Source organism: Erpetoichthys calabaricus, chromosome 5 (assembly GCF_900747795.2).
Source record: "Erpetoichthys calabaricus chromosome 5, fErpCal1.3, whole genome shotgun sequence".
NCBI classification, from domain to species: Eukaryota; Metazoa; Chordata; class Cladistia; order Polypteriformes; family Polypteridae; genus Erpetoichthys; species Erpetoichthys calabaricus.
Window position 1 is genome coordinate 153,753,994 of NC_041398.2, and position 23,027 is coordinate 153,777,020.

At 37.0% G+C, this 23,027-nt stretch overlaps 1 protein-coding gene across 3 annotated transcripts in view; it reads left to right on the forward strand.

Annotated features, from left to right (window-relative positions):
* Positions 1-19,869, forward strand: part of ints10 (integrator complex subunit 10) — a 321,144-nt gene extending 301,275 nt beyond the window's left edge. For 2 of the 3 annotated variants that reach the window (XM_051927742.1, XM_051927744.1), the window contains 2 exons: positions 18,556-18,633; positions 19,646-19,869. In XM_051927742.1, coding sequence (XP_051783702.1) covers positions 18,556-18,633; positions 19,646-19,802 — 235 coding nt within the window. In that variant the 3' untranslated portion in view covers positions 19,803-19,869. The remainder of the gene's footprint in view (positions 1-18,555; positions 18,634-19,645) is intronic. The other variant, XM_051927743.1, reaches the window with a different exon arrangement.
* The last annotated feature ends 3,158 nt before the right edge of the window (positions 19,870-23,027 follow it).

Genomic DNA, 23,027 nt, shown 5'->3' on the forward strand with positions numbered 1-23,027 from the left:
TTTTAATCCATCCATCATTGTTGGAACATCATGGTGCTTTGGGTAGATGGTGGTGGCACAAGCCACCACCAATAGGACACCGGAAAAGGAAACAGAAGAGAGAGTAGGGGTTAGTACAAATTTTGAATGAATAGTTATTATAATGAATTGGATATACAGAGTGTCAGGATTAAATTACAGTGAAGTTATGAGAAGGCCATGTTAAAGTAATGTGTTTTCAGTAGTTTTTTAAAGTGCTCCACTGTATTAGCCTGGCGAATTCCTACTGGCAGGCTATTCCAGATTTTAGGTGCATAACAGCAGAAGGCCGCCTCACCACTTCTTTTAAGTTTTGCTCTTGGAATTCTAAGGAGACACTCAGTTGAGGATCTGAGGTTGCGATTTGGAATATAAGGTGTCAGACATTCCGATATATAAGACGGGGCGAGATTATTTAAAGCTTTATAAACCATAAGCAGAATTTTAAAGTCAATTCTGAATGACACAGGTAACCAGTGTAGTGACATCAAAACTGGAGAAATGTGTTCGGATTTTCTTTTCCTGGTAAGGATTCTAGCAGCTGCATTCTGCACTAACTGCAAACGATTGATGTCTTTTTTGGGTAGACCTGAGAGGAGTGCGTTACAGTAGTCTAGCCGACTAAAGACAAACGCATGAACTAATTTCTCTGCATCTTTCGATGATATAAGAGGTCTAACTTTTGCTATGTTCCTTAGGTGAAAAAAAGCTGTCCTAGTGATTTTATTAATATGCGATTTAAAATTCAGATTACAATCAACGGTTACCCCTAAGCTTTTTACCTCCGATTTGACTTTTAATCCTAATGCATCCAGTTTATTTCTAATAGCCTCATTGTATCCATTATTGCCAATCACTAAGATTTCGGTTTTTTCTTTATTTAATTTGAGAAAGTTACTATTCATCCATTCTGAGATACAGGTTAGACATTGTGTTAGCGAATCAAGAGATTTGGGGTCATCAGGTGCTATTGATAAATACAGCTGTGTGTCATCAGCATAGCTGTGGTAGCTCACGTTATGTCCCGAGATAATCTGACCTAATGGAAGCATGTAGATTGAGAAGAGCAGCGGACCCAGGATAGAGCCTTGTGGAACACCATATAGAATATCATGTGTCTTTGAGTTATAATTACCACAACTAACAAAGAATTTTCTCCCTGCCAGGTAGGATTCAAACCAGTTTAAGACACTGCCAGAGAGGCCCACCCATTGACTAAGGCGATTCTTAAGAATATTATGATCAATGGTGTCAAATGCGGCACTCAAATCTAAGAGGATGAGAACAGATAAATGGCCTCTGTCTGCATTTACCCGCAAGTCATTTACTACTTTAACGAGTGCAGTTTCTGTGCTGTGATTTGTTCTAAAACCTGACTGAAATTTATCAAGAATAGCATGTTTATTGAGGTGCTCATTTAACTGCATAATGACTGCCTTCTCTAGAATTTTACTTAAGAAAGGCAGGTTAGAGATGGGTCTATAATTTTCAAGAGCAGAGGGGTCGAGATTATTTTTCTTAAGTAGGGGTTTAACTACCGCAGTCTTAAGACAGTCTGGGAAGACCCCCGTATCTAATGACGAATTTACTATGTCAAGAACATTATCAATAAGCACACCCGATACTTCTTTGAAAAAATTTGTTGGTATTGGGTCAAGGGCACAGGTGGATGGTTTCATTTGAGAAATTATTTTATGTAAATCAGGTAAATCTATCCTAGTGAAAGACTCTAATTTATTTATTATGGAGTACTGGGGTTTCGGGGGATCCTTAGTGTTGGGGAGATATACTATGTTATTTCTAATATCATTAATTTTTTGATTGAAAAATACAGCGATAGCCTCACAGGTTTTACTGGAAGTACTTAGGAGGCATTCCTTTGAGTTACCTGGGTTTAACAGATGATCAATTGTCGAAAATAAGACTCTGGGATTACTAGCATTGTTATTTATAATCTTAGAGAAATAGCAGCGCCTCTCAAGACGGACTGTGTTATTGTATTCTGTTATTTTAACTTTTAATATCTCATAGTCAATAGTTAGTTTAGTCTTCCTCCATTTACGCTCAGCTCTACGGCATGTTCTCTTTAAATCAGACACTCTTTGGGTCTTCCAAGGTATAACAATGCTAGAAGATTTTTTAACTGTCTTTTCAGGTGCAACTATGTCAACAGCAGCCCTCACTTTAGTATTAAATCTTTCCACCTTACTATTTACATTCTCCTCGCTATTATAGTTGGCACTATAAACGGACTGATTGGTTAGAATGTTTGTAAGTTTTAAAGTTGCTGATGAGTCAAAGAAGCGTTTTTTAACAATATGCTTCTCATGAGTGTTTTCTATCATTATTTCTATATTAAAAAGTAGAAGAAAATGGTCTGAAAGACCTGTATCAATGACCTGCTTTATATCAACTTTTAGTCCTTTAGTAATTACTAAGTCTAACGTATGACCTGCTTTATGTGTAGGCTGATTAACGAGCTGTCTCAAATCAAAAGAGTCCAGGAGGTTCATAAATTCTTTTACTTTTTGGTCACATTGATTATCTACATGAAAATTAAAGTCGCCGACTATTAAGAGTGCGTCATAGTTCGTAATTAAGATTGACATCAAGTCAGAGAATTCCTCAAAGAAAGACGCATTGAATTTAGGAGGTCTATACACGGATAATACTAGAACGTGAGAATCTCCCTGAATAACAATGGCGAGATACTCAAAAGACTTGAACTTACCAAAACTGATATTTTTACATTTTAACCTGCTAGAGTAAATGTTTGCTAGCCCTCCACCTCTCTTTCCTTGGCGATCAGCACGAGTAAAACTGTAATCCGGAGGCGCAGATTCGATTAAAACAGCTGCGCCATCTGAGCTAAGCCACGTTTCACTTAGTGCAATAAAATCTATTTTTTTTTCACTAATAATGTCGTTGATAAAAAACGTCTTGTTAGTTAAAGCTCTAATATTTAATAGTGCCATATTCAATGTTTCGGAGGAGCAGAGATGAATACTATGTGCGTTATTGATATAGGGAACAGGAATTAAGTTATTTTTATTAGCGCTTCTCTGTGTGTATTTTTTGTTTAATCTATGATCTGTTTTTACAGTTTTAATACATTGTTCATCTAAAGTAGTAACTTTAATTAAATTATTGGCGTTTATGCCGTATTGCCTAGATTTTCTATGTGCATTAAGATTGGTTATTACAGTATTTATGTTGCGCACTTTTATGGAAGATTTTTTTAAACAATTATCATGACCAAACACAGGAGTGGCATTTCGGAAGGGGTTAAAAGCAGAGATAGATAGTCAAGATAAACGAATTACCTTCGATATGTTTTCGAAGAGGACCCGGACGCCGAAGCTGTTCGGATGCAGGCCATCTCGCTTGAAGAAACGCGGTCTTTCCCAAAAGAGGTCCCAGTTGTTAATGAACCCGATGTCTTGATTCTTGCAGAAGCCCTGCAGCCAGTTGTTTAAACCAAGCAGACGACTGTAATACTCGTTTGATCGTCTGACGAGAGGGAGTGGACCCGAGATGAATATCTTTGCCGATGGGGTCCTCTCCTTTGTGTCTTTAATTAATGCAGTGAAGTCTGCCTTGAGGATCTCCGACTGTCGGTGCCTTATGTCGTTTACGCCAGCATGTATAACAATGGCTCCAACTGCCCTGTTCTTGTAGATCGCCGGTGCACGTCTCGTCACATCTCGGACACGAGCACCGGGAAAACAAGAAACAAAAGATTTTCTATTAGGGCAAGTGATATTGAGGTTCCTAACAATAGAATCACCTACCACAATTACATCACCAGGAGCTGAAGGCGAACTGGGGACGCTTAGAGGGTCAAACCGGTTCTGAGTTACGATGCTTGCCTGTGCCGATGGAGGTGTTCTGGCCTTGAACCCCCGCCTGCATAGCTGAAATGCACCGAGGTCATCATCGGTGTCGCTCCTACGAGGCACGGGGGTGAAGGTGACTTGCGCGGCACAACGCGGGGTTGATGTTACGCTGATAACAGATGGCGAGGACGGTTTATCCAACAGCCGAGCCTTCAGATCTCTGAGGTATCTTCGTCTGGACAGAAGATTCTGAATCTGTTCATCGAGTGCCTGGAGTTCCTCGACTACAGTTGCAATGCGATTCACCTCACTGTCGGCCATTGTCTGCTTCTGCTTTGCTTCCGCTTCCGCTTCGTGCCCTAGGAAAAATGAGAGAGAGAGAAGGTGAGGTGTAGAACCCTCATACAAATCTGTAGAACCCTCATACAAATCTGAGTTCACCTCTGTTATAGCATGTCTTTATTTGAAAATGGCAGTGTCAGATTGGGGGGAGTGTGAACATCACTGAGAGAATAAAACTGAATAAAAAAACACTAACCTTTAGACTGTTACAGACTCAAATCAAATGTATGTTTTTGTTGTATAATAGTAGCAATAAGATCAGCTCACAACCAGGGCTATGGAGTCGGTAGATAAATCCTTTGACTCCGACTCCTTAGTTTCTGGTAGTTCTGACTCTGACTCTCCAACTCCTCTGTATTTAATATGCTAATGTGTTCTCCATATTGATTAAAGGAAGGCAACATACACGTCATTTAACCACAAAACTAATGGCTAGGAAGCTGACTGTCTACCGTATTGGCCAGTTTAAACAAAAGACAAGATCCCCTGAACACACTTCAGGCCTTAGCACACACCTACACCTACATTATTACACTTGTTTACACTCAAATGAACTTGTTAAACACATTATATCTGAAATGAAAACCCTTTTTGTAATGTATCATAATCCAGATTACAATATGTGAATGGCAGGTTGTATAATAGCTCAGCTGAACTTCACACTAGTAGTAACACAACTATGCACTGGGCTTTATTCTTACATTAGATAATTAATTATGACTATTGTTTGTGAAATGGGACATTTGAACTTGCTGTGTTGTTTTTTTCATTACAATTTAAATTTATTAGGAGTCGGAGTCAATACATTTTTGCCAACTCCGACCCCGACTCCAGGTACCCAAAATTGTCTCAGACTCTGACTCCACAGCCCTACTCACAACTCAAAATAGTAATTCTAGAAGTGCCCAGAATCTAATCCGGGACCTCTTGATTATGAGTCAGTAGTTCTTACCGCTGCACCACCCAAGCGGTTGTGTCAGTGTCATACCCTAACCTAATTTATTCGGTTATATTCTTGAATAGAAGCTGACTTGTTTTGTTATATGTGTACCTTTTGTAAGTGTTTATTTGATATTTGGACTTTGGTCTTCACACATTATATACTTCATGTCAAAATTTTGTCGTTAGAAGCATTTTTCATGTTATAGTACTATTTTAGGTATGTGTTCAACATTGCTTGCATTTCTCGCATTTCACGGAATACACATGAAATGCATGTGGTCCAAATAACGATATATTATTTACCTTATACAAGTTCAGGCACCTCACACCCAGATAAACAAGACTTGAGCTGGGAGAACTTTTTCCCTGAGTTGAGCTGTGGCGTTGTGGGGGATGGGAGAGCAGGCTGCTTGCGCCGATTGACACATTTATAAAACAAAAGATACTAATGGAGAAGTGCGAAGGAATTTAAGCTGGCCCGGAATTACGAGTTTTTTGTAGACTTCAGGGATTCTAGTGTTCAGCATGGGTGCCCAAACTTTTGCATGCAGTTGACGCAGTCATTTGCTTAACGTAGTACCCACACTGTTTTTCATTTCATGTCTTGTTCAGACCCTGGCCTGCCTTCCTCTTTTCATTTCATTCTTGTACAAAATTCACTTGGTGGGCCTCAACTATAAGGTAACTTTAAACTCATCTTTGGAGTTGTGTCTGGCCACATTCCAGAATAACTTCCTTTATAAGTTGCAGCTTTACATTTACATCTAGGACATTAGGCTAAAACTCACTCTTGTGACAGGATACCAAAGAAGCTCCATATCTCAATTATAAGAGCCTGGTGCCCTGTAGTAGTCACAAGACATTGTGACCTTTAATATTTGCTTATTTTTATAGCTTCACAGCCTTTTCTTAATGAGAAAGTTGGCTTCTAGTTAGTGCTGAGTTACATTCTTTCTAGCATACTGTGGGAGCATTACACACTCAGATTCATGTTTCCAATGCTTGTATCTAATGCAGTCTTTTTAGAAACTGTGTATTTATTGTGTGATAATATATATATATAGTTTGTTGGGAAAATGTCAAAGCTTATGTGAAAAACAACCTGGTGGGATATGATTGGGAGGAATGGCTTGGCTGATCTGAATTAGAGTTGTGCATTGTTATTAGATTTTCGCAACTCGTAGATTGTACAGGTGCATCTCAATAAATTAGAATATCATTAAAAAGTTAATTTATTTCAGTCATTCAATTTAAAAAGTGAAACTCATACATTATATAGATTCATTACACATAGATATATTTCAAGTGTTTATTTCTTTTCATTTTGCTGATAATGACTTATAGCTAATGAAAACCCAAAATTCAATATCTTAGAAAATTAGAATATTGTGAAAAAGTTCAATATTGTAGACTCATGGTGTCACACTCCACTCAGCTAATTAACCCAAAACACCTGCAAAGGTGTCCTACGCTTTTTAATGGTCTCTCAGTCTGGTTCAGTAGGCCACACAATCATAGGGAAGATACTGAATTTTGAGTTTTCATTACCTGTAAGCCATTATCACTGTGTGTGTAGTGAAACTATATAATGTATGAGTTTCACTTTTTGAAATGAATTACTGAAATAAATGAACTTTTCAATGATATTCTAATTTATTGAGATGCACCTCTATGTAACAAACACCATGTTCAAACACAATGTTACTCATAAATTTACCTAATACCAAAGTATCTTTGGCCAAAGGTCAGTGATCAACTTTTTGACTAGGCCGAGAGAAAGCGAACGTTTGCTTGACAGACCTAGAAGACTTAATGATTAGCAAAGAAGTGTTAAGAATGCTTGCCTTTTTGTAGGATTTCAACTCTCACCTCTGAAGGGATACTTGTGCAAATCAAGAGATCTTGGACACAGTGAGTCCTCTGTAGTGGAAGTAGCTGCAAGGACCTATGGCCAAAAAGTGTTTAGTGTCTATCATGGTAGCAGCACTAGGAATTGTTTGTGCATACCAGTGTTGAAGGAAGCTGTCAAGGCCAGTATGAAGGCATTCTAGCAAGAAAGTCTTCAAACTTGATGTAGAGGTCCTGAGAACACAATCATTTTTCAGATTGGGAGCAAGATGTTTGTTTGTTGTTGTACCGCAGTTATTAGAGATTGGTGGGGAGGGAGCAGGAAAGTATATATATGGCAATAAGATGACGTAAAAGTAAATGCAAAAATTAAGAATGGCAGAAGAATCGCCTAATGTACTTAATGCAAACTATACAGGCATAGATTGCACAGTTTAACTGTAGCTTAAAATTAAAAGTGCAGATGTCAGTACAAATGTGACATACAGCAGAATTACACAAATACCAATACCGGGATGGGGGGTACAGTTCAAGACAGGTAAAATCAGGTTACCAAGAGTTCAGTGACAGTATGGCCTGGGAGGAGAAGCTGTTCCTGATGTAGACGGAGTATGTGGTGAGGTTTCAGTAGCGTTTACCAGAAGGTAGAAGTGAAAGCAGGTTGATCTGGGTGACTGGCATTAGAGAAGATGGATTTGGCTCTTCTCAGACATTGTGGCAGCTGGGTTTGCATGCCTTCAGCACACTGGACAAGATGCTGCCTGGGACAGCAGCTTTGCATGTTTAACTTTTTTTAAAGGTTTTACTCATATCAGCCTCCAACATCTGCAGAAAGGGTCTGTCTGCTGGTAATGGTAGAAACGTCACAACACTCACAACAGTTGTGCCATGAGGATCAAAGTGAGCAAAGAAGTTATTCTGGTTGTCCAAGACCGAGCCAGGGATATCCATGGGCAAAACTGTTGAGGTTTTGCAGACCATGATTGCCTGCAAACCCTTCCACATTTGAAAGATCGCTGCCACCACCACCACTAATGAAATCATTTTACAGCTGTTTCTGTACTGAATCTTTGCCGTTTTATAGCATGTACCTGGAGCTCTTGTGGCACTCAGTGTCGTTGGAATTAAAAGCAGCAGTCTGCTCCTTCAGTCCCAGGTGAACACCACTGCTCACCCAGGGCTTCAAGTTAGGGTTGTAAGAAACAGTTTGGGAAGGTACACAAAAACCATACAAAACCTGACCTAATCCCTCATCAGGTCAGTGTATTTGTGCAGATTCATGGAGGAACCCTTAAAGTGAGTCCCAATTAGTGAAATCCAAACAGTGTTGCAGTTAGGATTCATGTTCTGAAGTCCACCACTGTAGTTCCCTCACTGCCAGCTTAGGGCACTTCAGTACCTTCTTATAAACAGGCAGTAGGAGCACTGATGCTTGGTCAGTCCTGACAAAATGTGGATGCAGGATGGACTTGTAGGTGCCTTTAACTATGGTGTAGCAGTGATCAAGTGACCATTTACCCCTTACTGGACAGATTATATGCTGGTAGTACTTGGAGAGGACTTTCTTGAAGTTTAATAGTTGAAGTTCTCCTCGATGATAGAGATTTCTTCTGGGTGCTAGTTCTCTTGTTTACAAATGACTGTGTACAATTTGTCCAGTGCAGCCACAACCAGAGCTTCCAGTGGAACATAAACAGCTATGAGCAACACTGAGGAAATCTCTGTTGGTGAGGAAAATGGTCAGTATTTGATCGTCAGGAATTCCAAGACTGGCAAACAGGACTCAAATAACACAGTGCACCAGTAAATGTTGATTAAAAGATCATTTTGGCTTGCCAGTGATTGCCAATTTGCAGTCCAAATAGTTCACAGAAAATGCCGGAAATTAAATGGCTGTGTGTCTTGAGTTGGGGCTTAGCCATGTCTTAGGGGAGTTGAACACATTGCATTCGTTCAATTACTTTTGTAAACTGATGAGGCCATGAAGTTCATGGGGAAGCTTCTCTTTAAACTAGAGGTCACAATTTAACATTAACTCAGCAGTTGGCTTAGGGGCATCTTGTCTTCTACCGTTTTCATAATTTTAATTGTTACATTATCAAGGCACAAGCAAGTTTGGAAGAGTATCCAGTTTGCGCACCTTACAGTTGCACTTCCTCTGTTTCAAAATGATTACGTGTTTTTAGCCTGATGTGACTCTGAACCTGTGGAATTAACAGCTGCTTATAATATGATGAGAATGAGAATTGCTACCTCTAAATCTGAGACCATGGTTTTTACCCAGAATAAGGTAGCTTATGGTACAGAATGAGGGGAGCAGCTGAACCAAGTGAAAGTGTTACGTTACCCTGAAAAGGTTTGTGGTTTTGCTAAAAATATGTATTTCTTGATGAAGGGTTATTTTTTTCTCAGAATAAATTTACTTCAATTAAAGGTTGGATTTCTTTTATTTTTTTTCAGTGCAAGATTAAGATAATTTACCAAAGGGTGATTTTATTATTTTTTTAAACAACCTTTTTTACTTATTTTTACCAGGGATACCAATAAATGTGATGGGGACAGTATTTTTTCTATTTTAAGAATCTTGTGTATTTTAGAGTGGACACATTTAATACAATATAATAATAGGATTGAGTGCTCTGAGCTTGTACTCAGTGAAGAGTAATATTCAGTAATACATGGAATGTGTCCTGTGATGGACTCTTTGTTAGAAATTTTGGTATTATGGTATAATGATTGTCATGTACTGTACCTGCACTCTGATTAACTGCAAGGTACAACTGACCTGGATATAGTGATATTAAGGGTTGATTGGCAAACCAAGATTTAAGACCATTATTTAATTTTTGAACCAAGACCTGCAGGATTCCTTATTTCCCGTCCACAGTTAACAGAGTGTAAGTCTTTCAGGAAATTGTTTAGTGGTGACTTGTCATTGTGGGGTGTCTGGAGCTCTGTCTCATGGAGAATTCTATTTGCTCGGCTGTAGTATGTTGAACTCCCAGCTTTCAAATCCATGAGTTTCTCTTACTCTGTTTGGTAAATTGGACAATAAGGAGTGTTCTAAACATATGGCCTACCTTCTAGTATGTTTCCCTCTTTATGTATTCCAATCCGCTCCTGAAAAGAGAAAAGGAGAGGCTCTGTCTCCTTCATAGTAGTTTTCCTTATATTCCAAACGTGTTTCAAGTTAATCTTAACTGTATATTTTATACGCATACATCTTTGTGCATTTATATAACATAAGATTCTCAAACAGCATAAACAGATGTAGAGTTGTAGGAACCTATTTTGCTAGCTCTGCATGCAAAGCAAGAGCCTATTCTAGACAGAGTGCCAGACCATCACAGTTTTGCAATGTGATCTCCTCCTGTTAAGTGACTGAACCAGTGAATTTGTGACTTAGGGTACAGGGGCCTCATTTGTAAAACCTTCTGTTTTGTTTGTGTAATGTTTTGCTTATGCTAGAAAGGCAAAAACAGCATACATACAAATACATCAGATTTATAAAACCATCCGTGTGCCAGTTTAATCATAAAAATATCTCTTTGGTTTCAAATAATCTTCAATAAGAGATGTCCACCCATTATATGTTACTCCCCTGTGAATTATACGCTGACCCAAATTGACACTTTTGCCTCCTGAACAACCCCAGGTGCATTTATACATATGTTTTGGAACTGCCTTTCTGTGTTTAGTTTTTGTTCTAGGTTGTCTTATTGATTTTCTTAATTTCATAAGCATCCCCTTGCTTCCCACAGTTTCCTACTTCTAAACTTTTACTTACTTCATTTATCTGTTACCCAGCAGAGGCTATTTGCATTGGGGACAATTGCTGGCAAAATTGCCTTTGACTGTCACTCAAAAATCTCCTGATTCTTTTTCCTTTTCTGACTGGAAGTTTTCCTTTCTTAATCTGATCCTTTTGGTGTTGTCAGTGCGGAGGATCATTAGGGCATCTGGCTCTTATATTGGTAAATAGATAGATAAGGTAAGGCTAGTCCTGGCCACAACCCTAATCCTTAGCTCTTTTTCTTCATAATGGAGTTGATACAGTGCTTTTCCAGCACTTACTGGTTTTGATGGACTCCTTTATTATTTTGTTGCTGCTGTTCATTTTAATGTAGCATGGTTGGGTTGTGTTATGGGGTGGGAGGTGAGCACTGAGCATGGAGTTTTATTTTATTGAAATTCCTGTCAGAATGGCATATGTTCCTCTTTAAAATGTTTGCTATGTATTTGAATAAAAATGTGATCACTAAAAAATAAAAAATCACAGCTTTTGCTTAAGAAATGGCTTACATATATTTTTGACCATAAACAAGATTTGATAAAACAGTCCCTAATAGTTTAACCACAAGGTCATTTCATCATCTCAGAAATATACCCCTTACAAATCTTGCAAATTTGCTGTTTAAATTTGAATAATATAATCATACTGTTTGAGGTGCTACTGAAATGCAACTGTTAATTAAGATCACCTGATTTATTCCTTTTGTTTATCAGGGATGAACATTCTTGAGGTGCATACAAATGTGTCTTGTGGACAATTATTTGGCTTACAAGACTGTTACATGGTCAAGACAAACACAGCTGGGATAGACTCCAGGTCCCAACATCTTTGAATTGAATTAAGTGGTTTTGAGGCAGTTATATTTGTGTGTGTGTGTGTGTTTTTTTTTTTTTTTTTTTTTTTAAATATAAAAAATTAAAAACACTTAAGAACACTCGCTCATATATTCTTAAGCTTCTTGGCCCCTTTGAATTTTGCTTGATATTACTATTTTATTAGCATGGTTATTCTTAGCTAAGTGCTTGTGTTTCCTATTGTTGATATCTCATGTTGGCACTGTAATCCAATGAATTATGGCTCTCCATCTGTCCAATTTTATTTGCTCCTAATTTAATCCATAATAGAGTATTATGACTCATTTAAGCTATGCTCTTGTACCTGGCAGTAATGGTATAGCAAGTGTAGTATGAAAATATTACTCAGTTATTTCAGCTAAACAAATTACAATCTCAGGACAGTCTACAGCGATTAATAAAGTGTTAACTGGAAAGAAAAATGGTAAGAGTCCTCCATGCAGCAATTCATATATTCAATTCATCATTCATTTTCAATATATTTTTCAAAGAAGTGTCACTTTCCACTTGTACATAATAGTTTTCAGTTTAGCCATTGGAGTGTTGATTATCTCTAAGTTGCATATCAGCTACTACTGTTCATTCCACTGCTCGCTACAATTTACCATTAAAAATACACTGCCACTTGTGAACTCCGCATTTTACATAATATTAACTGACCACATTGGTCTTCAACTCGTGCATACACACTGACATGGAAAACTGCCTGGAAAATATAAGGAGTTTAGGGACAACAAAAAAATCCTAAGCTTCAGGGATTCTAGTGTTAAACTACTGTCTAAAAATATTCATTTAAGTGTGTTAAATGTATTAAGGACAGTAACATTTTTACACTTGAATATGACATGTTTAATGATCTTGCTCACCACAAAATGAGTAACACCATTAAAATTACTGTCTTTTTCTCAGATCTCTTCCTTTTCTTCTGTAGGAGATTGGCTTCAAGTCCTGATTCAGTCTGTCTTTATGTAGGCCTCCATGTATCTGTATGGGTTTTCCTCCCATCTGAAGACTGGCAGATTGTGTTTGGCTGGAGACTTTAAATTGGCACTTAGTGAATAAGTGAAGGTGTATGCATGAATGTTACCACTGATGAACTGTGCTAGCCTCTTGACACAGTTCATCCTACTTGAATTTTTTTTTTTTTTTTTTTGAGGAAATAACCTTCAAGTATCTCAGTAGTGTACACAAGTAAAACTAGCAATAGTCACATTGCATAACACAAGTTGTAATATCTAACTCTGAATGATGTCTTGTGATGGAAGAACTTATTTTTATTAGGACAGATATTTTAATCAATAATGTACTTTATATTGGCAATGTTTCATTTTTGAAATATGAATTCATTTCATAAAAATGTTGGAAGTGTAATGTATATACAGTGGCATGCAAAAATATTCAATCCCCTTGAAAGTCATTATAATTTTCTGCGTGACAAAAGATTTGTACATATATTTATCCATTCAGAATTTTTAATGTGAACTGTTATGCTGTGACAATGCATTTACAAAGTCAAAGTAAATCATTTTCTGTAGATATTTAACTAAAGAAGAAAAACTGAATAGTGTTTGAATAAGTATTCACGCTCTACACATTAATAATTTGTTGATAACCCTTTTGCTGCAATAACAGCCTTAATTATTTTGGGGTAAGTATGTACCAGTTTTGCATATTGTTCTGGAGTGATTCTTCCCAATTCTTCTAGTCAGAATTAATAGAGATCCTCTAGGTTTTTGGGATGGTGCATCTGGACAGCAGTTTTTAAATAGTGCCACAGATTCTTAATAGGGTTAAGATCAGAGCTTTGACTTTGCCATTCCAAAACATTCACTTTTCTGTTTTTGAGACATTCCAGTATTGCTTTGGCCTTATGTTTAGGATCATTGTCACATTGAAAGATAAATCTTCTCCTGAGACACAGGTTCATAGCAGACTGGAACAAGTTCTCCTTCAGTATTGTGCGGTATTTGTGTCCATCCATTTTCCCTTCAGTTCTGACAAGATTTACAGCCCCAGCACATGAAAAGCTTTCCCTTAGCTTGATGCTGCCACCACCATATTTTGCCATAGGAGTGGTGTTTCTTGAGGCATAGGCAGTGTTAGTTTTACACCACACATACCTCTTTGAAGTCTGGCCAAAAAATTGTTATCTGAACATAAAACCTTCTCACACATCCAAACTGAGTCTTTCTCATGCTTATTAGCAAATGTCATAGGTGCTTTTATGTGGACCTTCTTAAGCAATAGCTTTTTTCTTGGGACATTCAATATTTTCAATATTTTTTGTAGCCATTGTGTACCTTGTGCATTTCAATAATTTTGTTTTTCACATCAGTGGAATGGTCCTTTGTCTTAATTTTTGCAGTGATTGTCTAACAAATACTATGGCCTTTACAAAGGGTGCTTTTTATATCCAGGGAGATGTAAAGGACTCACAAGTGGCACCTAATTATGTTTAATTATAGTCAAATGATTGTCACATTTGTGTCCTTCATAATTAATTTGTCATTTATGTAAGCCTGGAGCTTCTAAAGTACAGAGTTGTAAATATTTATGCAAACACTAACTTTTTTATTCTTCAGTTAAATATCTACAGAAAATGGTTTTGTTTTGTTATAGCATAAGAGTTCACATTGAAATACTAAATGGATAAATATCTGTACAGATCTTTTGTCATGCAGAATAATGTAATGACTTTAAAGGGTATTGAATGCTTTTGCACACCACTGTACATGTGAGGTACATATGAAGTACATGGTACTGGGAGGTTATTACCATGCTCATTTCCCAATACATTATTTCAGAAGCATTTCTGTATTCATTTAGTTGTTAAATTCTTTAGGGTATATTCCATATACCAAGGAATCACTCTGGATAAATGATCAGGGGCCTCATTTATAAAATTTTGCATGATTTTGAGCTTGAAAATGTGCATACACCAAAAAACAGGGAAAATTCACATGTGCCAAAAAAATAATCAGATTTATAAAACCCAGCTCACTCCCACACTTTAAATCACATTAATCTTGTAAATAGGTGTTTATGCATGTGCCTCAAACCCTGCCTGGTTCAAAGCTGAAACAGCCATATATGAACCATGCTAATCAACCTCATAATATGTTTGTCACATCAGTGCACATTATAACAACAGCTCGGTGATATGAATTATTATGCATGCAAGTTATCATTTATCTGATTTGGCTGCATTTCCCTACTTGAACAAGGCTGTCGTTATTTTCCAGAAATGTTGTGTACGCATGGGGTAGACAGTTGACATAAAAATATGCACATCAACTCATCATGTTTTCTTTTATAAATCATGTTTGTGTGGGAAGTTGCATTTACACATTTCCAGCCTCTTTTTGTATCCAAGCTTTATAAATGAGGCCCCAGAAGAATGAGATAGTGACTTAATACGAGAATCCTTGAAGCCTGCGAAAGTATTCGTAATGCCTGGCCACCGTAATTTTACTCGCACCCCCTCATCACTGCGCTGATAATCACCTTTGTTTTGTCAATTGGCCACAGGCAGGCAGCCTGCTTTCCCATCCCCCACCGAGGAAGGTGAAGTTAAACACAGAATTCTCACAGCTGAAGTGTGTTTATCTGGGAGAGAGGTGTCTGTAATTATATAGGAAAATAATATATTGTAATTTAAAATACATTTCACGTGTGTACCTTGTCTACAATGATCTGTGTAAATGCAGGATGACATTTCTTGTGAACACATAACTAAAACAAATTTTTTTTAAATGTTATAGTAATAATGACAAAATCTTGACGTGAAGTGTATGACGTGTGAATGCTGAAGTCCAAATATCAACACTTTCACAAAAGGTATAACTAAACAAGTGGGCTTTTATTCAAAAATAAAACTGAAGAAAAATAAATTGTTCTTAGTTGTTCTTGCTCTTTATAAATAAGAGGGTGAGTATCTGCCTTAAGTTGGGGGAATTCAAGTAGTCTTGTTGACGGGTGAGGATAGGGGTAATCAGGAGGTTGATCAGTGAATCAGTACAGAAGTGGTAGTTTAGTGAGCACTGCACCATGTGTAAAGTCAGTCCTTGGCCAAGGCCTTTGATGTACAGTCTGTGTTACCCTGTTCCCACTGCTATTCAAAGCTCTTAAGTAGTAAAGATTGTGAGTGAAAATAAGATTGTTCTGCAAGCCTTGCTGACGTACACTCTGTGATTATGGCAAAAAGGTCAGCATTACGGGAGAATCCTGGAGTGTAGCCCATGCTTCTTCATTTCAAAGAGAAACTATTTCAGGTAATTTTAGCATGTAATTAGGATGCTGTATTGGAGAAGACAGAGAAGCAGACCCAAAAAACAATACAGATTATTTCTGGTTGACTCATTTGTTAAAGATCTTATCATTTTGTGGACTCATGTAATCCAAATTTAGGGTCACTGAGAGCTTGTCAGTGTGCAGAAATTTGCTCTGGATTTTGCAAGATCTGTTGCTTGTCATCCCAGAGTTCTGAGCTTGTGTTTCAATAGTGCTGAGTCAATAAGAATAGCAGCTGGGTAGGGCAAAACCCTTAGTAAATTCCTGAGCAGAGACAAATGACGACATGACATAGATTTCCTCAAGAGAAAGAGAGGGGGAAATATAACTGGAGAGGTGTATGTCATGAGGCTGAAAGAGACCCACATTTGTGCAAGATGCCCACCACAGTTAACAGTCAGTTGGCTGATGGAGATCCCTGTTTAGCTCAGTGGTACAACTCACTTTGTCTGATTCCATTAACTCCGGTTTGTGTTTTAGCAGTGCTATTTCAGGGATGAACATAGTTGGGGTAGTTATGTAAATAAATGATCTCAATTACTAATTTCTTCTCTCAGATTTTAACAGAATTACTTTACTCGTTACTTCCTGGAAAAAGTAATCATGTTGGTAACTGCTTTACTTTTACATTGTTCTCTAAATTTGCAGAAATATGTACCAATTGGAAAGCTTAAGGATTACACCCATTTTTAGTAGAGGGAGAAATAACTACTGGCAGTGAATGGGAATTCAGCTCTTGAGCAAGTAAACTACATGACTTACATTACGACTGAGCTGTTGATGATATATAGAGTAGTGGGTTTTACTTCACAAAAAGCATTCATGATAAAAAATAAATCCTAATGATTAAAAATAAAACTTAAACTTTAACATTAAGTATTTGACTTAAACACTCAAATACTTTCAAACATGGAGCTGGTAAATTGTAAAATTATTGTGTAACACAATCAATACCCCTGTTCCTGTAACTCTCCTGTGTTGACTCTTTACACTATCAAAAAGGCACTTGGCAATCAAAAAGAAAGAATTTATATTTTGTAAGACAGAAACATTAAGCAAATAATGACAGAAAAAAATCAAATTATGCCAGGATACGCTGCTACATTTTATAGAAACATTACATTTAAAGCGTTTTTATTTGATTGGATATCAAAATCTTTTTTTGTGTCTGTAAATCTCCTCATGAGCGCTTTGATTATGATTAAGAGATTGTGCATCAAAATGAATAAAAATATGAACACCTCTATTGCTTAATTATATATGTTCCCAGAGATGCACCATAATTCATTCTACTCAATGTCCCTTAAAGTTGAATTAAATTTTCTGCTAATCACATTCTTTCAGGGTATTATAAAACTAAAAAGGAAATTATAACTTAACATTTTTATTACTAAAAAGTATCAACGCAGCTTTGTGAGCTATGCTGTGCATGTCCAGTCCATCCCCTTGATTCTTATAATTTGAGTTCTTTCACCAGCTCAACACTAGACCAAGAACCATTACTGGTCTGCTGTTCTCTGGTGATTTATACAAAAACAAGCTGCAATGTTTCATTCCACGATTTTCAAATCTCCCACATGAATACTTTTTGGTATTAAAAAATAGATAACCTTCACTTCCCACTTTAAGGGCAACATAGTGTTACCATAGGTGCAGTTGTTTTTACCTTCTTCAGTGTTTCTCAAACTGACATTCAACAGTCATTTGTGTGAAATTGCCATGTTTTAGATAATACATACTGTATTTGCATGCAGCTGTTCAGAGATCTGTGGCTTCAGCCAATCTGATTGGTAACAGTAAATCAGTCCAGTGTGAGCATGTGCTTGAGTGGGCCTACTTTGAAAAATATACCCATGTCTTTTGATCTTAAAAATGTTTGTGATTGTCTTCATGTCAAATACTGTAATTGAAATACTACAGAAGAAGCATTTCTTCCTTTTATTTATGTGAATTTGTAGTTTATGCTGTCGTTTGCATTTGTGTACTGTATGAGGTCAACATACCAATAATACACACTTGATGCATTCATTGAAAACATTACGAACATTGACTTTTTTTCAACAATTGGCATAAAATTGGAGTTTCTCATCCATAAATATGATAAAGTCACATTTTACTTTTGTTCAGCACAACATCTTGCCACTATACGTAGTCAAATATAGCATCTCTAAGCTGAAGACTGGACACCTGAAAATTGTTGTTTGGTATTTTGCTAAGATGCAGTAATATAAAAAGTCAGTTTTTTCCATAAATGTTAGTACCTGGTTTAAATTATATTTTATATACCATAGGAGTGTCCGATTTGCTTCTAATTCAGTAACACTACATTTCATTCACATCAAAGTGACCTTTGTTTTGGTCACAGATAAGTTTTAACTGAAACAATTACCTGCCTGATGGAAAGGTGAGTGCAGCATTACATTGGGTAATAGAAAATTGGCATTCAAAGATCCAGTCGACCTCTCCTACATAGTGGGTGCTAAGATGGTGGTGGTCAGTATTTGCCACCTAAGCACTCCCTAAGTGATCGGTTGGCCCATCATGTGGTGCAGGTCTCTTTGTTCAAGTATAATCATTGCCTCGGTTCTTCTGTTAAGTGCAAGTGTTCAATGCTGTTTGCTGTCTCTTAAAGGAACCCTAGCCCTTCTGTTGGGCTCCTACTGCAGGAGTTTTTACCAATCCTGCCGCCCGGCTTGCAGACTGTCGACAGGTACCCACCCATGCCTGCTCATGCTATCATGTGTTTCTGTCCACATGTTAAACCCCTTTTTAGTTTATATATTTTTTACAACTTTTGTGTTTTTTTTTAACTTGTTCATATTGTTATTTGTATTAGCTGAGATAATGTTTTGTTCCTGTCCTTTTGAAGTATGTCATATCATGTCAATTATGCCAATAAATATCATTTGAATTGGTCTCCTTCCATTCTTTTTTTTTCTGAAAAAAAAAACATTTCTGGTTACATTTTTAAAGTATTATTTAAGTTAATGTGCAAGTCTCAGCATCATTAAACAAAAGGTTTACTCACTGGGATGATCATGACATTTTTGATTGAACTTGCTATGTACTTTTTTTAATGCCAGTTCATAATAAAATAGATTTCGGTACAATTAATCTGAGTAATTAAATTGATAAGATAAGGATGTAATAAACAAATTCTGAAGTTATGTTGGCATATGAAATTCTTCTCTTGTGAATAAATTTAGGTTTTTTGTTTTAGGCATCACTGACTGTAGAAAATCCCTTTATGACTGACTCAGGTGTTGACCAGGGAGTGAGACAGCCTTTTGTATTAAATCCAAAGGGCATAAGGACAATTTCTACTTCAATTTATTGTCAGTCACTGAAAAAAACATTGTTTTGAAGCTTTATATTAGTTTCATAAGACCTTTCAAAACTGGTCCATAATGATTTCCATATATCTGTTAATAGAAAATTGCATGTATTTAGCAGCCAAAAACAAAAACAGTATTCAGTTATTAATCATGGCATGAGTAAGTTTTCATTTCTTGATAGTCATCAATAAGCTAACTGAAATGGTATAAAATAAGTAGTCAATTAGTTTGTAAATTTAGCACCATTGTGATCTACAAGTCTGTGCTAGATTAAACATCTGGATATAGATTTATAAGAACATGAAAAGCATGAAGTACTTGTATAGGAAATGCATCACATTGTACTCCCATCTGAGCCTCTTTATTGTTATGTCTTTGTTATCATAGGCATCACACAGTGACCCGGGGGATCACTAAGGGTGTCAAGGAGGATTTTCGCTTAGCCATGGAGCGCCAAGTGTCCCGCTGTGAAGAGAACCTCCTGGCTGTGCTCCATCGCTTCTGTATCAACGAGAAGATCATACTTATTCAGACGCTGGTATAAATCTTCCTAAAAGGATACAATATTATATATAGTCTGTTATAAACGCATCAAATCCTGACAAAACAAAGAAATAAATTAGCTTGTAAAATGTGAAGTGCACTGGACTGCAAGTATGTTAGTGAAGAATTTTCATATTTGAGTCAGTTAATAGAACAGCAATTGTATTCCTGTGTTTGTTAACACAGTAGATGAAATATATTGAATTTTTACAGTACTTTTAAATGAGTTTAATTCTTAAATACAAAAATAAAAAGATCACTAAAGTAAATACACTATCTGTGGATATTTTTATTTAGTAATTCAATTTCTTAGGTGCATTTGCACATAATGCAAGAAACACCTACTCCAATAACCATATCTGTCTGCCTGAAATAACTTGACTCCCTGTGGACCAGTTTTGTTGAAATTTGGAAAACTTATTCTGCAAAGAAATTTGTCACGGCAATTCAGTTTTCATTGAGATGTCTAAACAGATCACAATGTACAGAGTTTTGAAATTTCAGAATCTCCCATTGAAGACTATTCCCAAATCTGCAGGCTCCGTCTGTCTTAAAACAGAGAAACCTTTTGTAAGACTTTTTACTGTTTCAATTTTACTTCAAGGGTAGTTTCTCCAATTTGTATATTTTGTGTATTCTTTCACTCGCCTGATAGCCTCTCACGAAAGGGGGCATGCACACAAGCAGCTCATACAGCAGCACCCTTTTCCTGCTGCCTTAGGTAAGTTAACCATGAAAGTATACATGTAAAAAAAGACACTTCTCTGGAAATCACTGGAAGAGGAAAGCAATTATGTGCACATATATATGTGTGGATTGACGGAACCAATAGTATCTTCAGATTATTTTTGTAATATACTGACTTTATCAGCTTGCAGCTGAACAATGTTTGAACTAATTATACGGAAAAGGTGCAGCTCCCCTAATTAATAGAAACAATACAATTGGTTTATAAGGGGATGTGCACTTGATCTGCTTCTTGGCCTGCAACGAGAACTGGGATGTGGTACACAGTCTCTGCAGTGCATGAAGAGGCAGGATTACCGTTGGGCTGCGCTGAGTTATTTAATGATATAACGCACAACAGACAGAGTGTGTGTTGTGATTTCTTCTTGCCTAAAGAGACGCTTTTGCTTCCATGTATTTTCACACTGGAATTAAAATCTTTAAAGGAAAAGTTGGTTATTTTTCAAGTCACACTTATTTCTTCAGAAAATCATGGTGTGTATTAGTTTGCCACATGAAATTGCATTTAAAAGTGAAGCATATTTGATTCACTTAAAAAAAGAACAAGTCCACTTTTGTGTTTCATAATCGAGTTAAAGCATTGAATATGTCCACTTTGAAGTAGAAAAGGTGTTCATTTACAAAAAGAGAACCTGGTGGGTACAGTTATGACACCCTGTGGCACCTCTTGTGCATCCACGATAGAATAAATAAAGAGAATGAGAAAGGCAGAGTGTATAATAGAGCAGATTGAGGTACCACAAACCTATTATCAATTTTTTTTATTGCATGATGACTCTCTCTTGCTGAGGATATGGTAATTAAAAAACTAAGGACAATAATTTTTGAGTGAAGACTTGCTGACACTCACTGATACCAGTCAATCCATAAATGCATAGGGAGAACCTGGTACTGTGAGGCAGGAACGACAGCACTGCCACTCCACCTATGCTAAGACATCAGAACTGAACCTACTAAAATTTAAACTGATTAAACTTAGGTGAATCAACTTTCATATCACTTAGTCGCCAGATACACCTGCATGTTGTGCCATGCTAACATGTTATTTCTAACTTATCATCTGCACTCTTCTAGTAAACCTTTAAATGTACAATTAACTATATTTTTTGAGGTGCATAACATTTTAACTGCATTATTACAAAAATAAATTAACCTCCTTAGCGTTAGACCCTAGCATTACTCGGGCTGCAAAAACCATGCTAAAAGCATTACTCGTGAGTGTCACTCGGGCAACTGTATAGAGGCATCTTGCGTAAGTGTTAGAACCGAGAATCACTCAGGCTGTGAAAGTGCAGTCAGCTTAAGGTCCTGAGCATTACTCGGTCAAAATTATAGGTGGGTCTTGCGTAAGCGTTACGTCTGAGCATCACATGGGCAAAGATGTCTGTGCGTCTTCTCCTCTCACTTGTAAATGTGATTAGTAACCCCCTCCGTAATAAAATTATCTCATAAGATTTTTCAGCAGCCCAAGTGTTGTATGTTTTTGCTAGTGATACAAGTGATGAGGAAGTGAATCTGTCCTCAGGTGGTGAAACTGAAATGGACAATGAGCCCAAAAGTAATTCTGATGAATCCAAAAGTGACCCTCTGCCTGGCTATTTGTTGACCCTGCTTCAAATTAAACCATCACCATCATTTTCATTTTGTGGGGCAGCTAGGAATAAAAGTGAATGTTGACAGCAAAGATCCACTCACATGAAGTTATTCCTGGATGATGACATGATCGACAGAATTGTTGTTGAGACAAATTGTTGTGCTTAACAGTGTCTGGCAAATAACTGTACAACTAAAGTTTTCCCATTCAAAAAGATATGAACCAGTAACTGCTGATGGATATTTGGGCCTTTTTATGCTTATTGATATTTCAAGGACTTGTAGTAAAACCTGAGTACCAATGGTACTGGTCCAAGAACAAAATTTTGGCAACACTGTTCTTTGGAGATATTATGTCGGAATGCAGGTTTTCATCGATTATGAAATATGTGCACTTTACCAGTAATGAAGACTTTAAAGAAAATACCCATCCAGCACCCAAACTTAAGAAAATTTGGGAGATGTACCAGGTGATTGTAGCAAAATTTCAGAGTATTTACATTCCGGTCCGTGGTGTCAGCATCACTGAAAGTCTCATGGCTTATAAGGGCAAACTGTCATGGATACAGTACATTGTGTCAAAAAGAGCAAGATTTGGCATAATGTTTTATGAGCTTTGTGAATCTAAAACAGGATACATGTGGAATTTGGTTCTGTAAACAGGGAAAATGACGACGTTTGATCAGAAATACAATCAGTATGCCATTGCTACGTCATCAGTGCTGACTTTGATAGATGCTCTGCTGGACAATTGATGGACAATTTTTGTACTTCGCCAGAGCTGTTTGATATCTTTTTGCAAAGAAAGAATGACACATATGGAACAGTGTATCCCAACTGTCTTGGCATGCCTGAAGACTTTGGCAGAGCTAAATTACAGTGAGGC